This window comes from Perca fluviatilis, chromosome 16 (genome assembly GCF_010015445.1).
Source record: "Perca fluviatilis chromosome 16, GENO_Pfluv_1.0, whole genome shotgun sequence".
NCBI lineage: Eukaryota > Metazoa > Chordata > Actinopteri > Perciformes > Percidae > Perca > Perca fluviatilis.
In genome coordinates this window covers 14,770,304-14,789,602 of record NC_053127.1, presented here as the reverse complement: position 1 = coordinate 14,789,602, position 19,299 = coordinate 14,770,304, and the positions used below count along the sequence as shown (strand labels likewise).

Sequence of the window (19,299 nt, the reverse complement as noted above, 5' to 3'; positions counted from 1 at the left end):
AGAACAATATCTGTAGTAAATCTGGTGAATATCGGAGCAACTATGTCCAAGTGAAGGCTTTCCAGGCATTAGGGGGCGCTATTGAGCCCACTTACAGGTAAGGGCCAAATCGCTGTACAGTCTCGCACAGCTCCCAGGTGTTTATGTGGGCACCAATTTTTGTGAGTTTTCGTATATATTGAGGCCGTCAAAAATGTGCCCAAGGGCTAAAACCAATTAGGGGGCGCTATAGAGAAACCATACCACTCTCAAGCCTAAATTTGAGAAGAAGATTTCAAGAATTTCCTATTATGCACATGGCTGCACAACTTTGAGAGTTTTCGTGCATCCTAAAGTCCTAAAATACCTGTTTGTAAAATGAAGAATTTCACAGACCGTTCATTCACACCAATCAAGCCTAATTTAGCTAGCGCCTTTAGTTCTGTATATACAATGTGCAAGTAAGTGTTGGATAAATAGATCTGGCACCAACTAAGTCAGTAAGTAGTACAACAACAATACAATACACCCACATGTATTCATACTGTAAATGTAAATACCCAAATATTGAAGTATAGGATATTAGAGACATCCTTTCCTCGTGGGTAACCTCACATTTGAAGTCAGTGAACCAAAGACCAATTAACGTGTCTGCTGTCAGCAGAATATAAAATGGTGACTAATGCGAACCTAATCATGCAAGGTGATTAATTAACTGGACTGTACGGGATCAAGATGGGAAATGATTATGAACATACAGTTTATACTGTACAGACCATTAACAATCCTCAGTAATAATGTGCTCTATACCCTATCTCAGATGGTTACACTACAGATGATATTGAGTTCCACTGGCGAGGAGGAGACAATGCTGTGACGGGGGTGGACAAGATCGAACTTCCCCAGTTCTCCATTGTGGATCATAAGCTCATCTCCAAGAATGTCGTCTTCTCCACAGGTAATGATAACAAACAGGTTGAAATGCATACATCATAGTTGAATGTACAGCGTTGAACACAATAACAGCAACACTGGTACAATTTAATGCAATCCAATATTAATAGCCCTGAAATAAATATGATCTAATATGATATATTACAACTTTGTACATAACTTACTGTTATTACTTTGCCTTCATTTCCATTAAAAACATTTGTTGTGTTTTGTGTCCTCAAAATAATTTTTTTGTCTCTCAGGGTTATTTCATTATCATTATGCTGCTGCAAAGCGGACAATATGGCAATTCATAAATATTGACTCTTTTTACAGTTTGCACTTATTGATATGAAAAATAGTATCCACTAACTTCCAGAAATGCAAAATGTTATGTAAATGTATGAACGCACATACAAATCTTCTAATGAGGTGTCGCCATTGGAGACAGAAGACACCATGACTTATTTAACAGCAATAAACAACAAGAACGATGTCTGATACAATAAAATATTAATCTCTTCTGCATTTTCATCTTCATGAATTTGTCATGCAAGCAAGCAATTGTAAGCGGGAAAGCGGTTCTGCTGAATACAGTTTCTAGGTACTGTACAGAATGCGAGCAGAAGACTAATGCAATATCAACGTACACTCACCAATGAGATGGCTTGTTTTGTCTGCAGGGGCCACACGTTCCACGTAACCCTATTAATAACATAATGCTTTCTAATAAATGCACAATGTTTCTATGCATGTGTGTATGTGTTTGTGATCTGCCCAAGTGAGTCCCTACAGTGTGCCTGATTGTATTGCCTTATACAGAGATATGGTAGACGGGGGATTCCCTTTTAATGCACTGTCTATTGCGATATGTAGTATATGACCTGGGGGGCACCGAGAGATGCAATCGTCAGCACATGTGCCTGGGCTTTTAGCCAATACTAGTTTCAATTTTCACTCCAAGGATAGGCAATGTCATTGTTGCCCTTATAAATAATAAATATTCACTGTTGCACCTCCGTCCTGTCATTTTCTACCGGAGCTGTTTCCTCACTTCATAAAGAAATAATTAAGGGATTCTCTTGGTGGCTCGTGCTAACATTAGCTAAATTAAATATCTAAGGGGTGACATTCCAAGAGGCGCTGAGGCTGGTGTGTTGTTGGTGTTTTCATTAGAAATACATATTCTTCCTCCCTTGCTCCCTGCTGTTTCTGCATGACTCTCCAATAGACTGGATATTGCAGTGTATTCTAGCTCTTTTTATGTTGCTTTTCTCCATTTGTAATTCAACTCAAACCAAAATGCAGCGAGTTCCCTAAGGAGAGAAATATATGTGCTGATACAATTTGGACCTTACCAAAACCCCTGCTGTGGGTTTATATCAAATAGAGCAAGATAAGCAAAACAAGTGGACCCTCAACAGACAAACCATCAAACCTCTTACAATATTGTGTATAAACACAGGCAGTGAAGAACAGGTAATTCTGAAGAGCGCTTGAGTTTGGTGGACACAACAAATACGGCCTTTTAGTGAGTTGCTTCTGCAAAGTACAACACAGGGATGAGAGATTATTGTTGATAAACGAGCTTGGAAGAACTACTAAAGGAGTACAGGCTACATTTTAGGATACCCTCACAATCAATCAATTGTTCTGGACATTTATCAAGCCAAAGTGCTAAACATTCACTGGTTCCCTCTTCTTAAATGTAAGGATTTGCTGCTTTTTATTGAATATCTGACAAAATGGGGAATTATGATGATTTGTCACTGTTTTCTTTTTTCAGAGTAAAAAGTTAATGGGTTATCCCAAAAATAGTTAATTTCTTTTTTTTATTGACAAATGTGTTCATTTATATTTTTTTCGACAGTAATTTCTCACCAGACAACCTTTTGATTGCAAATTAAAGATAATATATAGTTGCATTCAGTAGCAAAGGCAGACATACCATGTTATCCAGCTGTGAAAAAAAGGATGACAGTGTCAGACCACCATGGAGGACTGAACGTTGGTATCATTTTTTTGTACATGATTTGTAAACCCACAGGATTGTAGATGCACAAATTAGCTGACTCCAACACCAGGAACTTTTTTTCCTCTGTCCCCTCTCTGCAGGTGCTTACCCTCGTCTGTCCCTGAGTTTTAAGCTGAAGAGAAACATTGGGTACTTCATCCTACAGACATACATGCCTTCTATACTTATCACCATACTCTCTTGGGTCTCCTTCTGGATCAACTACGACGCCTCTGCTGCCAGAGTGGCTCTCGGTGAGGCCTGCAATACAAATATAGACAGGTTGACAGGATATTGGGGTGGACACTTAAAAGAAGATTGCTCTGGCACTGAAATAGACTGACCAGGAAAAGCTATACTTAGATTGATTATATTTTATGCCCCCCCTCCCAATTTTACCTCATACCAATTACATCATTCACTTGAAGGGCAAATAGAGACAAGAAACTTTGGGGGTGGCAATATATACAACATATTTTACATTAAGTCAGGCAAGAAAATCTGAGGCAAATGTGAAGGTTGACTATATTGACAAAGGAAAAAGCATTAGTTGGTAGAAGACCTGTTTGACCTGTGTCCTGTATAAAATACAATGTCTTAGCTGCAAGGATTTCTGGTGAATAGCTAAAACTTTTCCTACAATATTCCATATCACAGATTCACTTTGTAGTGCTGTGAAGGCCATGACTTTTTATTGTGTACTTATACAGGTCTTCAAATGGTATCTCTAATGTTTACTTTTCTAAATTCCTTAATTATTGAGCTTTGTGTCAGAATAACAATGCACTGATCCCCAACTACACTTCACTTGTTTGACAATCACTGTGGGTGTTAACAGGGTCAAAAATCCATCCCACTACAACAAATGTTGCTGTATCCCACAGACGTATTATGATGGATGACCAGTTTGATTTGTTTCCACTCTTGATTCCAGAGCCTCTGTGCTTTTCTGGAAGTTGCAATTCTCACCCATCATCCTTGATTATGTAAACCCTGTGTAGCCTGTGAGATTTGTATTGAGCTTCTAGCTTTACTCTGTGTTATCGGAAGCTCCCTGTCTTCTTTTCACCCTACTCCATCCACCCAGCTTCATCCGTCCTTCTACCCATCCCTCGCTTTAGTCGACAGGGCAATTTCGTTGATTGACGACTGAGCTGCATTTAGTGATCGGGGTGTGGGGGCATGCATGGGATTTAATGAAAAAAAAGGTAATGCTCCATAATGGAGATGGGTCAGCAGAGTTTGGAAATGTCCAGTCACCCCCCAATCCACACTAGATTCAGGAACCACTTTACTCTGACCTGGTTTCAGGCATTAAAATGGACCTGTAATGGCTGAATCACATGGCCACTGTGCTGCGGGAATCCTTTGTTGTTATTGTTAAGCTCTTGCAGCAACAGCTTGGGAAAATTGCCTGAATCCTATTTTGAGCGGTGGTCACCTGACAGCTTTGTGACAGCTGTAAAATAATTTCATAATTATTTACTGACACTCTCCATAGAAATTTACTTAAATAATCATGCTTTCAAGAATATACAGGTGCGTGTGGGAGGATTTGTGAGCACTATAGGAGCTGAGAACACAATTATGTAATCATGCAAGGCAAATCATATTTAAGCTTTAGAACAGAATCAGGCTTCTCATGACATTTATAATTCCTGCATATACCATAGACACACACTGTTGTAAGCCCACTATTTCCAAGAGCCAATGTGTTATGCTAAAATGACAAGAATATGTCATTGAAATATATGAAATGAAATTACTACAAGCAAGAGATAGTGTGTCACTCATAATAAGCACAAACTCAACACATTGATATGCACTGTCAATCTGACAGCAACTATCCCCAAAGCTTGTTGGGTGAGGTTTTTGAAAACGGTCTACAACTTTTCTCAGTAGGAGTTCTCCGCTAATGAACAAGACCAAGGTTGACATTTGAATTTCAAATCGCTGCAGCGCTTTAGGTGCACATCTTTTAGCTTGTCTCCCTGTGCATGGTTTGAAGTCATGTAAGCCCCTCAGGTTCATTGATCCTGGTAGGCTTAATCAAGCACAGACATGGTATCAAGTAGATCAAAAAGATGTCTTGCAGTTGGAAGGATTGAATCACTCACACATTCAGTCAGAAGTAAGAGTTTCAGGGGATTGTTGCTATTAATTTAATGCAAAAAAAATGCAAGAAGTAAATTTGTGAGTGTATCCAACTATAAATCGAGGAATTTCTGTGTGTGTGTGTGTGTGTGTGTCACTCCGCATGCGCAATACAGCAGCGTGGGCGGGGAGTAGCTACAGTACATCCTTTGACGGAACGGCGAGTACAATCAAGTCTTAGCAGTGGGCTACCGGTGTCGTGCCAGAAGTGATCATCTGCCAAAAACGTATTGCTGTCTACCCTACATGCAAATGATAAAATAAATCGTACACAAACACGTTAGATGAACGGCTCTTGGCTCTTGCTTGCACACATTTCTCCCTCGCTCGGGCCACATCGCTACGTGCTGTAGCGATGTGCTTCCCCAGAAGGCTGATTCATGTTTCCTCCTTCCCCACATCACTACCTGGGTGTGTGACGGCTACACGAAAAAAGGGGAAACACAAAATCTCTAGATGAACCGCAGCCGAGCCACTCCTGATTGAAACACGCTTATAGTTAAAGTTGTGGAAAACAAAATAGTGGGAACCAAGCAATTGGCTCGTTCCAAACAGGCACACACTCCTAATGGGCACTGCACTAGTTAAATAAATAAGGCATACTTTCAACTGCTGATATGTAGTTTACTAAGCAATACTTTTTTATTTTAACATTCTTGATTCATACTGTTTCCAATATAATGTAATGTAAATGGTCTTTCTCCTCCAGGTATTACCACGGTGCTCACCATGACTACCATTAACACCCACCTTAGAGAAACCCTCCCCAAAATACCCTATGTCAAGGCAATAGACATGTACCTCATGGGCTGCTTCGTCTTTGTCTTCCTGGCTCTGCTGGAGTATGCGCTGGTAAACTACATCTTCTTTGGACGGGGCCCTCAACGTCAGAAAAGGGCAGCAGAGAAACTGACTACTGCCAATAACGAAAAGATGAGGATGGATCCAAACAAGGTAAGAATAGTTTAGCTTTTCCCAAAATTCAGAATATTATTTTCTGAAAAATGCCACCATGTATGTAGATTTTGCTGCATACATAGAGGCAGGCATGAACTAGATGAGCTTCCACATTCTTACATTTTCATATAAAATCTGTTTTCCTTGTTCTAGATTCACAAAATCACATATTTTCTTTACTTTGCAGTGGAAGTGTAATTTCATTATTCATAAAGCTGTCTAAGGAGCTCAGAATAATTACTAGCAAAGACAAGAAATGTCATCACTTCAAATGGAGGGTCGACCTAATGTTTCATGCCTTCACCGTGCCAAGGAAAGTCAGCCTAATAAGCTTGTACTAGCCCTGTTTGATATCCAAATAGGACATATTGCCAGCTGAAACGGAGTGAAAGAAGGTCTCAGAGGCACTTGGCTCTTTGTCTTGATAGAAAGAGTTGCGTTCTCTTCATCCAAGTTTTTGCTCCCTGCTGACGTAAACCAAATGCTTACGAGCAGAGATGCAAAATGGCCACCATAACATGGCTGCACATGGATATGCTGATAATAGTTGAATACAAAACAAGGTATATACTGAGCAGAAAAATGGCTCTATTAACATCCTGTAACATCAAGTATAGGCAAACGAGAAAGGTAAAACACAGACTTGTGTTTTGAATCCTCTGATAAAGTATGCTTTATTCTATAATGCAGTTCATGTCCACATATGCATTCACTCCTGAACTCAAGGATTTAATTATTTCATAAAATGTGTGTTGCCAGCTTGCCAGCTTATACCTGCCTACATAATGCAACCTACTTCCACTACTTTTTGGTTGCTGAAGTAACCATGGAGATTCTGTTTTGTTGCAGTGGCTGGTGGGGAATGTAGTTGGCAGAGATGATACTCTGTATGCAAGAATGAAACAAAGGGATCTTGATGGTCATGACTCGATGTGGGAACCAATCTTTGTGGATGATGCAGCAATTGGACTTGGCGATCAAAAAAATAAGGTACTGCAAAAACCTTTCAAAAATGTCAAACTGCGTTAAAATGCTACTATACATCTACATTTAGATGATTTGAGGGTGACACTTGGGGGCAGCAGGACAAGATGTAAACACAGCTTTGACATATCACATTATGAAGTTGATAATGGGTTACATTTACACATCCAGCAGAAATGGAGTACTTGTGTGATTTTTGCCGGTTGATATAACTCCAATGTTCTTGGGAGATCTTCAACAAATCCTGAGAGAAATATCTGGCTTTTTAGCTTCCATATGCTCCATTATGTTCATCAGCTAGTCACTAATTTTGTCTGTTTGGTACTGGAGAGGTAAAACCAATACGACGAGCTGAAAGATGCTGAAAGACGCTTAACACTTCATATATAATGATAATTATCTGTGGGTTCATCACTAAGAGCTACCCATTTCACATTACACGTAATAATTTCACCCATAGTTAATATATACTGAAGAATATATTCTCATGGTCTCTACATTTTTTAAATATCATTTTGGCACTTTGTTTTTTATTCAATTCAGTTAAAGAAAATGCTGTTGCATGGTATTAATACATGAGCCAAACTTGACTTCTTTCCAGATGGACCCGCATGAAAACATCCTTTTGGGCACTCTGGACATCAAGAATGACATGGGCGTTTCAGAGCTGGCTCTGGGTCTCAATGACCCACGAAATACGATGCTGACATACGACAGCTCAACTCTACAGTACCGTAAAGCAGGGCTGGCCAGGCACAACTTTGGCCGAAACACACTGGAGTGCCACATGACTCGAAAGAAGAGCCGACTACGGAGGCGCGCTTCACAGCTAAAGATCAACATCCCAGACTTGACTGATGTAAACTCTATTGACAAATGGTCGAGGATGATCTTCCCAACTGTCTTCTCCTTCTTCAACATTGTTTACTGGCTTTACTATGTTAATTAAAAGAAACAAAGGACAACAATGAAGGCAAGACCAAATAAGCAAAATATGTTGCTCATTTGTTGTTTGTATCTGGTGTGTTTCATTTTCATGTGATTGCATAAAACTGGACTGAATTACTATATTCAGAACTGGATCCATCATATCTAATACCGCATTTGCTGGCTAACATGTGGAAACCTTATAGAAGGGAGATTACAATCATATAAGGTGCCTGTTATTGAATAATTGTTTAAATTATATTTTATGAATTGTGTGTTTTGCCATTTTTTTAAATGTTTGTTTGCATAGTTTTTTATGTTTTATTTTGTTACATTTACAACATACATAATTCCTTGCCATTGACATATTTTAATGACCATTTATTTTCACTGACACTACTTAAAAATTGCTGAAGCAAGTTTCAGGTCAGCAGGGTTTTCTAAGATTAATTATGTCAAAGACACAAAATGTTAATTAATTTCATGCCAATATAATAAGGGCCTAAGGTTCACAATTTACACTATCATGTGTTGTGCAAGAAATTTCAAAACAGTGTTTTCTACTTTAATATACTGGGAGTACTAATTCATTTCCAAGCATTTTCTCAGTCCATAAACCATTTTAATAGGGTGGAATTAAATAACAACTAACAACATTCCAAAACTCAGATTGCACTCAAGATGCCTGCCAAACCTAGTATAATGTAAGAAGCATAAAGCTAATACAGGCAATTTGGATTGTCATTATTATGTATTGTGTCAAACAGTTAAAAGAGAGTAAAGAACAACAAGAGAGAAATAAGTAAGAAAGAAAATGTAAAATAATCTTAAGCCAAAATGGCATTTCTTAAATATTAATATAATGATTAATATTCTACCCCAAAGCACATATACACAGTATGGATGTCTTTGGGGATGACTGTGTCTGAATAACGTAGTTTAGTCTTTAACTGTATATGTACATAAATATCACCTGCAGTATTTATCATAGGAATAATATGACCTACAAAATGTCCTTTTCAGCTCTCTAGTCTCACTTTCTAGGATACATATTTACCACATGGATAAGAAAAAAAATTTCACAACTGCTGAAAAGGCAACTTATTTTATAATTATTTTTAAGGGTTCAGCAGAGACAGGGATGATAAAGATAAAAGGGCTTCATTGGTCCACCCACAGGTCAGAATGCATACAAGCACAAAAACAACTTTAAATATCAGCTTTTGACACGATTATTTTATAATCAATTTTCTATGCAGATGATTTTTCCTTTTGTTGCCAATGCGTTTATATATTGTGTCTGCCTCCCAAGCCAGATTATAATTATCATTGGTTTAAAACCTTAGTCGTAATTGTTTCCTGATTGAAAAATGGGTTGATGTTCATAAAGCCGTAAATCCAAAATTAACATATAACAGATAATTACAGATTGTTTACTAATGATGCTGTGCTTTTGACTCTAAGATTTTATAAAAGATTTTGCACACAAGTTGTTTAAAGCCATAGAGGCTGTACCTTTGTTCTTCTAATACCTGGTGCTTAAGGGGGCTGTCTTGAGAGGAACGTTATTGTTATGACTACGATCACATTGTATGTTTCAGTTACCACAAGTTTAAAATGTCAAAATACAACTAGGGCTGGAATACACACGAGTGTCATATCCCTCTCCCCATAGATTTGCCACACAGTCTATATGAAAGAACTCTGGCGTTACGGCCTCATTTTCACATACACAAAGTACCAAATCATTCATCAAAGGAGATTAGAGTCACTGTAAGTGACAAAGGCTTATGTGTGAAATTGTACCTACAAGAACATTGCTGAAGATATAGAAAGGAAGACTCTGAATATTTTTCAAAAATCACACTAGTAACTGCAGCTTTTGTCTCACATGGTTCTTTTGAGTTAACCCGAAACAGCAAAGAACTAACACAAAAGGTTACTTTCTCCTGGTATGCCAAACAGTTTTGATTGTGAAGGTGAGAGTGAACACTTAAACATTAATATGTGAATTGTTTAACTAAAATGTAGCCACATACAGTTATGTCTTACTGCATGCTCTGTACAGTACTCCTTAATATTTGTTTTGCTCACATTCTTCTTTCTTACTGATTTGTTTAATTTCTTTTGTGCTTTTATGTGTTTAATTCATCCCACAAATGAGCATACATAAATCTATAATTACAATTTATAAAAAAGTGTTTGATTGGTATTTAATATTGAGGATGTTATTACAAATATTTACATTTTTCTAAAAAAACAAAAGCATTTACGTAAAAGTTACAACTGTTTTAAGAATGACACTGTTTTAAGCATTTTCACAAAAACTTCCCAACATTGTGCATAGTTCTAACTTACAATAACTTTACTGGTGTTTACATGTTACTCATCAAAATGAACCATTTTCACATTGTGTTGATCTAGGTATTGAAAAAAAAATAAGTATTTTATTTTGGGAGTGTGTTGGTTATATCAAACAAACTTTCTTATCTTTTTTGTTTTGTTTATTTTGTAAGTAAATTTGCAAAACGGAATGGATCCAGATAGATTCTGAGATTTACTAATAACCTGATTATTGGCATTGTACATTTTTCTATAGATGAGGATGAGGTGAACTGAAATTTGGGATCATGTCCCAAAAAAACACATTTTAATAAGTATGTATATATCAGATTGTATATTAATGATCATCAATTGGAACATAATATTCCTATAAATATATACCTGAACTTTCAACAGAAAATCAATTTACATTTTCAATATAATTTATACTGTTATGTTAAGAGAATGCAAAAGCTGATGTGAAACAATGTAAATAGTCTATTTTACAGTCAATTGATCACTTTTTTTGTCAAAGCACACTTTTTTGGTTTTGCCAAAATGTACCATATATTCATGAATGTAGTTGATATTCTCTTACAGCATGTATTTGCTGTAATGTGTCAGCAAAAGTATTACAATTTATTGCACCAATGATCAGTTAAATACATTAATGTACACCACCTTTTCAAACACACACACACACACACACACACACACACACACACACACACACACACACAAAGCTTCAAGTGATAAAGTGGCTAGCGATGCCTTTGTATCAGCCAGATAGTCAACCATCTCAGGTCAGCACAATTCACACTACTAACAACATAACAACCACAAACTACAATTTCAAACCCAAGAATTGTACTTCAGGAAAAGTACCTTAGTGATCTTGTTTCTGTAATGTGTTTGTTTTCTCTGTTTACTGTAAAACAAGTCCCATAATGCTGTACACATTAAAAGTACTATGGCACACTTGTTCAGCATTGGCAGAATCTAAACACCTAAAATATTTTAAAAGTCATTAAGGTACTAAATCCACCTCAGCCATAGACATGTCTCAACCTACCCAATAGACATATATTTCTTAATCTTCAGAATAATACTCTATGTGGTATGACATGGTGTATTTAAGTGTGAGAGTGTGTAGTTGATGTATGTTGACCAGACCTAGTGTTTCCAAAGCACACCGGCAACTGGCAAGAAAGGTCTGCTTCATAAGTTCTACACTTTGAATATGTGTTTGTACTTCACAGCGCTTTTATGTTTCATATATTTTTATACTTCTATACTCCTGTGTAAAAAAAAAGTATAACTGCAGACACTGTCGTTTTGGCAAAACCTTGTAAATCCAACTTTTGCAATTTTCACATTTATATACAGAATGATTACGTTGTCCTCTGGGGATTCTGGAAACTTAACGACATGTCTACTTACAAAATCCTGTCATGATACCTTGCATAAAGTTGAAAAAATACATGGTTGTACATGGGTTGAAAATGGCTTTTTATCTCTTCATTTCTGGAAAGTTAAGGTTTTTGGAAATGCAAGGATTTCATCAGAGAGCAGAGTCTTCTCTGGAGAGCAAGGACAGACTGACATCCTAAAAGCCTAAATGACACATCTTGGTGACAGTGTATGTTTGCACACACTCACAAAAGAAGCCTTAGCCTCCTGCTGCCCTGGACTCCACTCCAAGGAGCATTAATCCTTCTTACCTTCTCAACACCCTCCACCTTGAAAAATCCTTGTATGTGCCACACACAAGAACATTCCCAGAAACCCAGAGCTGTACCCTTCTCAAAGATAAGCCCTGTAAAAATCAGTGTCTGTCTTTACTATGAAAAACCTATGGAAATGAATACATTGTCAATAAATATTGTATACAGTTCTAAATCTGTGAGTATTTGTGTTTGCACTCAATTGTAGGAAGAGAAAAGAAGATTATACTTTTTCATGGATGGGACAATTTACAAGTTTATCCTAGTTCCCTGCTAAACATTTTTTGTTTATGTGGGCTTGTGAGAACATTAATGTTCAACATTTGTTGCTCACAAAAAAATCCCAGTGAGACCAGACCCATGTTAGCAGCTAATAACATAATAATTAGGGATAATTTCAAAGTCTAGCTGATAATTACTTGTTGTTCAGTTGTACATTGGTACTAACACTGAAACATAAATCACAGTTTTTCACCATTTTGGGAGGAAGGGTTAGCAAAATGATATCCAGAAAATATGTTGCTATTGTACACTTGTAATCTTGTAATTTTATATAATATTTTTTAATGAATGTGGAAAAGGATTTTAATATGGTACAAACCATATTCTGGTACACTTGTTTTTTAAGAAGGTGTGATGGAGAATGCTGATGGCCAAAGTTTGTTTGATTTTAAAATAACTTCTTATTCAATATAGCTACAAGGTCACTTTTACATTTTCTGGCAGTGAGTGCTACATTTTCCAAATCACTGCTCATGCATTTGCATTTCACATTTAAGGCTTCACATCACACAGATCAGTAATAGACATTTAAAAAGTCAAGGAAAATAATGCTTATCTTGTGCTGAGAGATGCTATGACTGCTTGAGTAGTGTGATATCAGCAAATTTCTAACACTCTGCATGGGAACAGTTCAAACAAATACAAACTAGTTCTGCTCTTAATAATTTAAGGGCAGCAGTCACACAGCAGATCAACTCTCACAATTGATCACTTATTTAGATGAATTGTTTGAACTAAGTTTGGTACAAATTCCTCTCATCTGGCTCAAAGTGAATCAGAGGCAGCTCATGCCTCCCTGCAATACATGCTGGACGATCGGGCGTACCGGGCGGACCTCTCTCGCCTTCCCATCTCCTGTCGTGCATCATTCCTGTCTTTTTCGATCAGGATCTTCATCCTCCAGGAGATTCATTAATATTACAAAAAATTATTGTATTTAATATTTCTATTCAGACACACAGTTCATAATGACATTTTATTTCTAAAACGTCATATAGTGTGTGCGCTACACGAGGACACAATACAAACGCAGTTACTTATGGGAAAAAATGAAAAAATAAAAAGGGCATTTATCACTGCATATTTCAGCACTGGAGTTTACACATTCAATGCATCAAGGCTGCTGATAATTTTTTAGCTGCAGTATTTTTTTGGACTGTACTCCAAGTATTACGCCCCATGTCTACAGTAGATCATCATCAATAGCTGTTGCTGCCTTTGTATAGTACAGCAAAGATTACTACAACCAAAGGCTAAACAGTCAGTGTACTTTTGCAGATAAGTGCTGTTGAAGGTCAAATGGAAAGTGTAATATCATGAACAAAATGTGATTTGGGCTGTGAACAAAGAATCTTGTCAGAGTTTCATGGAGGTTTTAACTCAGCAAAGAGGCGTTGCAATCTGGTTCATTAAATCTGTAAAAATGTAATATTACTGCAGCTGCCCTTCAAGGTCTCAAGTATAGCAGAACTTATTTACTACCTATTTACATTTCTATCATACATACACTTGCATTCAGAGAGGGGAACTTAAATTGGTGACCCAAGTCACACTCAATTTTTTATTTATTTTTTTTTTTTGCATGAGAACATTTACATTTTACACTTCTTAAACTTAAGAAGCTTCACTTTAACACTTTTATGATCTAAGGGATATTTGAGCCAAATGAAAAACTGCTCCAAGCATAAGTGCAGCCTCATTATGTGCATTTATTATAGCAATTTAGAAAGGGTATCCTGGGCCATATGAGGTCTTTTCAATTATATCAGTATACCACAGCTAAAGGTTGACTATATAGACTTCAAAGATAAGACATTTTCAACTGTGTTACTCATGCTTGGGCATCCTCCCTCCTAGTCATGTGGACATGATCAAAGATTCCCAGTATGGCAAATGGGAATGCTGCATCACCATAAACTGACTGTTTTGGCCAGAAGAAGTGCCATTTGTGATCTGTACCCTAGTGGTTTTATGGTGCTTCAAATCCTGCTACTGATATTGAGCTGTTAATGAGAGAATGTGGTTTCAAGAAGACAGCTGTCACTATGGACTACTGATATGACGCAGCGCCGCATTACTGCACAAATTAAAATATTTAACACAATTCTGCTTCTAAAGAAATGGGAATGAATTAGATGCCACAAAACAAAACACTGCAGTGCCTTTGGGCAAAGCACTGAATCAGTCCAAAGTTCCTGTGGAAGCTGTTTGTGTGTATGTTCAAAAAGCATGCATAGCACAGTGTATGCCAGCTTAATCAAAATAATCTGCATCCCATGGCAACTAAGATCTTTTTTCAAATTTGCATTGACTTTTTCATACAAGCACAGTGTGATGCTGAATTTGAAACCGAGCCACGGTGGTGTAGAAATAGAGCTCTGGTGGCTCTGGATAGGACATGAGTCATGACTCAGAACTGTAGGCAGGCCTGGCATTACAACAAAGACATTAGAGTTTAATGCAAAATGCTCCTTTTCATCTTTCACCCACAACACCCTTTTTGGTCATCCCCCACAGTGTGTGTGTGTGTGTGTGTGTGTGTGTGTGTGTGTGTGTGTGTGTGTGTGTGTGTGCACGCGCACAACCCATGTCGTCATTTTTCCAAATCATCTGGTGTTTCAGATTAAACTAACAAAGGAAAGCAGTGTTTGTTCAGCCAAGATATTATACCAGCTTTACTGTGAAGGGTGACTCACCTATGAGGGATACTTGTAATATAAAAGCATGACATTGTGAGAAATTGCATCTGATGTAATTTAAGAAGCTGAGACACTGGAAGTGTGCTCAAGTGTGTGTGAATGTGCTTGCCCATATATAAGCCGGCTTTTCACTTTTGCAAATGACTTGTGTGAATCATTTTTGACGCATGCAAGTCTTGCTCTAACAACACTGACCAATTAGTGTTGTACCTTCCACTGCGGTGGCATTATCCACAGTTAGCTTCCATGAACTCCAACAGATACACAGAGAAATCCATAACAGAATCAGTAAGTACGTTTACATGCACACCGATATTCCACTATTATTCCAAACATGACAATATTCCGAATTTGATACAGGTCATGTTAACAGCATATTCCGGTTGGATATTCCGAATAAGGCCTTTTTACAAATATAGCATTTTCCGATTAAGACATGTGGGATATTCTGGTATTATTCGGGTTTTAGAAGCATTCTTTGGACATGTACACACAACCCAGTCTCATGGCAGTTTGTGAAATGGTCACGTTATTTAATCTATTGATTCGTGTTCACGGGGATGTTTTAGTCGGGTTTTTTTTGTGGTAGCCAGCACGAAAATGTAAACTAATGTATGGGAAGCATATGTCGTGGTCACAGCAGTCACCTCCCCTTCCACCTCCAGTCATCGTCACCCAAAGGAACCCTGGTTCTTTCTCCTGCAGGACGCTCCGTCGACTCCTTCGGTCTGGTTTCGGCTCTTTCGCCGCCACCTCCAGTGTCTAGACTCCATCGGGGGGATTGTCTTGGCTTCCCTACCCCTTTAAAAAATATTTTATAACGATGGAGTCTAAGCTCCAAAGACATTTTATACATTTTATTATGCTTATGTACAATAAACCTTTGCATATCTGCAAACAAGTCTCTCCTGATTGAAATGGTACCATTGGGTCAGAGGCATGGTATTGCATAGATCTGTTTTGGTTTTCATTCCATCTTTTGTCCAGGGAAAATATGCAGACACAGAAACTAGGTAACATGGCTGATTTGACAAGGCCAAAAACATTACTCCGTAAAGAGTTCTATAATGATAAAACTTAATTTCCGTTGACTTTGGTTGGAAAGGTCTTTGTCCACCGAAGCTATTAAGCTGAGATAAGCTATTTTTCTGTCAGCAAAGCAGTACGAGGGTGACAGTTTAAAGCTTTACTTTTGTTATTCTGCTTTGTTCATTTATTTTCTCATCTTATGAGACTTCAAGAAACATCTTTAATTTCTCTTTCTCAGCCTCTCTCCCTCTGTATGTGTGTGTTCCTAGTTAATTAGGAGGAATATATGTTAATGGGACGCTGCTAGCAGACTAATTAGGATTCTGATTAGAGCGAAGATACTGTCAGCCAGTCCCAATGTGTGATTGTGTGCACTTATGTGTGTGTCTTGCTGCTGGCTTGCTTGTTGAAGAAATCACCCCAGCTCTAACATGCACTGGATAAAAGAAATAACACAATGTACTGTATCTGTTTGTTCTCTGGTTGAAACAGATTCTTAGATCATTGACCATTTTATTAAAAAAACAAAAAAAACAACAACATAGAGCTTGATTAACTTACTCAGCCAGATAATGTATAGTTGGATTTGTTGAGTAGGAGATAGAGTGACATAAATCATAGTTTAAAGTGAGAGTTAATGTTTGTCAAACATCTAAATGCTTTGCTGTGACATTTTGGATGGTTATAAGTTATATAATTTTAGGGTTGTTTAAAAAGGTTAGAGGCAAATTGTAAGAAATTACAGTAGAACGTTATACACCCACAACCTGCAAACCCCTGATTTGGGCTTGCAGAAGACCACAGGCTGAATTTAAGTCAGGAACACAATTATCTGTAAAAAATGGTTTATTTATGTGTGTATGTATGTGTGTGTATGTGGGTGTGTGTATGTGCATGTGTTTTTGTGTGTGTGTGTGTGTGTGTGTGTGTGTGTGTGTGTGTGTGTGTGTGTGTGTGTGTGTGTGCATCTCTTTTTTTTTTTTTTTTTTTTTTTTTTTTTTTTTTTTTTTTTTTTTTTGCCACTTTGTTGTGTTGCATGGTGTCACTTTGTACCAATGTGCAGGCAGGCTATGTTTCTTCCTGCTAGAAGAAAATCCAAGATCCCTCATGTTCTACATCCACCATAGCAACAGAGTATTGACAAGAGCCAAAAAAAGAGTCATATTAACAATTCCTTTTGTCTCCGTCTTGCCTTCTCTGTCTCAGTTTCCTTTCATGTGAGTCACTCTCTCTCTCTTTCTTTCTCTGTTTTTTCCCCTCTATTTATTTCTCTTTAAGGCTTCATCTCCCTCTTCCAGCTTCCTGTTTCTTTTATCACATTTCTTTTCTATTTTCCCCAGTTATCTATCTACAGCATTGCTCACATGCTGTGCCATGTGCATTGCGAAGATGAAGCGAGAATCCGGCATCTGTAGGTTGTAAAAAAGACTGACATTCCTCTGGTGCAGGGAGCTCCTCTGCATAGAAAAAGAAGTCACGATGTGCCTTCACAAATGACTTACTCATGAAGTATGCACACCATGATTGATGTGAGCATTGATGTATGCACTGAAGAATGAACTGCAAAGATTAGATTAATTTATGAAAAAGAGAGATAGTTTGCCTCTATGATTGCACATACTGGCTTAAAGAAGTGCCGGAATTCCATAACTACTAGAACTGCCGTGAGCTGTCATTTTGACCGCCACATTCCAAACTCTATAATCTCTCATGATAAATACCTAATTGTGATATTGTATTATGTATTGTGTTAGGATGTCTTTAGAAAAACGTAATAACACCGAAATGTACATTTTAACAAGTTTAATTATACATTTGAGTAGTAATACGTGTTTCAATAATTCATATCATGGCATAGTAAACCGTCATTATTCCATACATTCATATCCCGAAAAATATGGTCTGGAAATTCATTCAACTTAACTCATAACAGCCAAATAACAATTAAAATTATCTTATTTGAACATTTAGCTATAACCAAACCTAACCTGGCTCTGCGCAGCGCTGCTCGGACCGTGCACCACTGCCCTTTTTTCCTCTATAAACTCCGCTCTCAGCTCCTCTGTCAGTTGCTGCATGAACTTCCTCCGGACAATTTTACTGCTGGTGCACTTCTTGGAGAGGATGTGTGCAATGATTCCAGCCAGTTCGAGGATGTATAAAGTTATATGAACATGTAAACAGCCACCGGCCATCTACGTGTACCGCGCCTTTCACAGAGCAAGCGCCCGGCGCTTGACTTCTGATTCAGAACTGAGTCCATCCACGCCATATTTATTGTAGTAGCCTATGTTACCGACTCTGGCTTTGCCTTCGGCCCATCTTTGATGCCCACACTTGTTACTCGAGACCGCTAGTTACATTTCTCTGACAAAGACTATGGTAGTTACTAAGCAACTAAGATGCATCTTCAACCGCGCGAAAGATTAAAAACAATACCGCGAAAATCTGAGCGGTCAATATGACCGTGTATGGCCAAAATAGGTTAAAGTGATTGTATTTTCTTTGCCTTTTGTGTAATGTATGTAAAAACAATTTTAAATTAAAATAGAGACTATTTTAGGAAAAGTCAGGCAGCAGCAGGATTGTATTTTTTTATTCAGCAAAGTTATTACACATATAAATTTCAAAACGGTCAAAATGACAAAATGGCCGTTCTACTGAAGAAGGTATAAGACATCCATATAGGATATAGTAGTGTGAGATGGCACTTATGTGTTGTGTGGACATAAATCATAGTTTAAAGTGAGAGTTAATGTTTGTCAAACATCTAAATGCTTTGCTGTGACATTTTGGATGGTTATAAGTTATATAATTTTAGGGTTGTTTAAAAAGGTTAGAGGCAAATTATAAGAAATTACAGTAGAACGTTATACACCCACAACCTCAGTCTGAGGATTAATACAAACTGTAATGTGGAAAATAGACACCATGAAGGCCATAAAACCTTTAGCACGAAATGCAAATTAATGTTTTGACAAGCAGTTATTGTGGCTTTAACACATTAATTAAACCAGAATTAAACCAGGATTTTGTGACGAAGACTTGTGATGCTGTTGAGGCCAGCAGGCAACAATCATGAAATGTTCGCTAAATTAGTTATTTGTACCCTACAAAACGAGATTCAATGTTTACTGAAAAGTAAGGGACATGCATACACAAATGCAGACATAATATAAAAAAAACAAGAAACAAAAAAGGCAATTTATAACTCAACAAAAACAAACTAACCAGATAAACAAGACAAAAATATCTATTTTGTTTACACAAATTAATTTTTTACAAAATTATTGTA

The 19,299-nt window shown here is 37.4% G+C and overlaps 1 protein-coding gene across 1 annotated transcript in view; it reads left to right on the top strand.

Annotated features, from left to right (window-relative positions):
• Positions 1–12,169, top strand: part of LOC120544529 (gamma-aminobutyric acid receptor subunit beta-2) — a 72,129-nt gene extending 59,960 nt beyond the window's left edge. The window contains exons 6-10 of the mRNA XM_039778347.1: positions 800–937; positions 3,028–3,180; positions 5,790–6,034; positions 6,887–7,027; positions 7,623–12,169. Of these exons, the coding sequence (XP_039634281.1) occupies positions 800–937; positions 3,028–3,180; positions 5,790–6,034; positions 6,887–7,027; positions 7,623–7,970 (1,025 nt within the window). The 3' untranslated portion in view covers positions 7,971–12,169. The remainder of the gene's footprint in view (positions 1–799; positions 938–3,027; positions 3,181–5,789; positions 6,035–6,886; positions 7,028–7,622) is intronic.
• Positions 12,170–19,299: the final 7,130 nt, after the last annotated feature.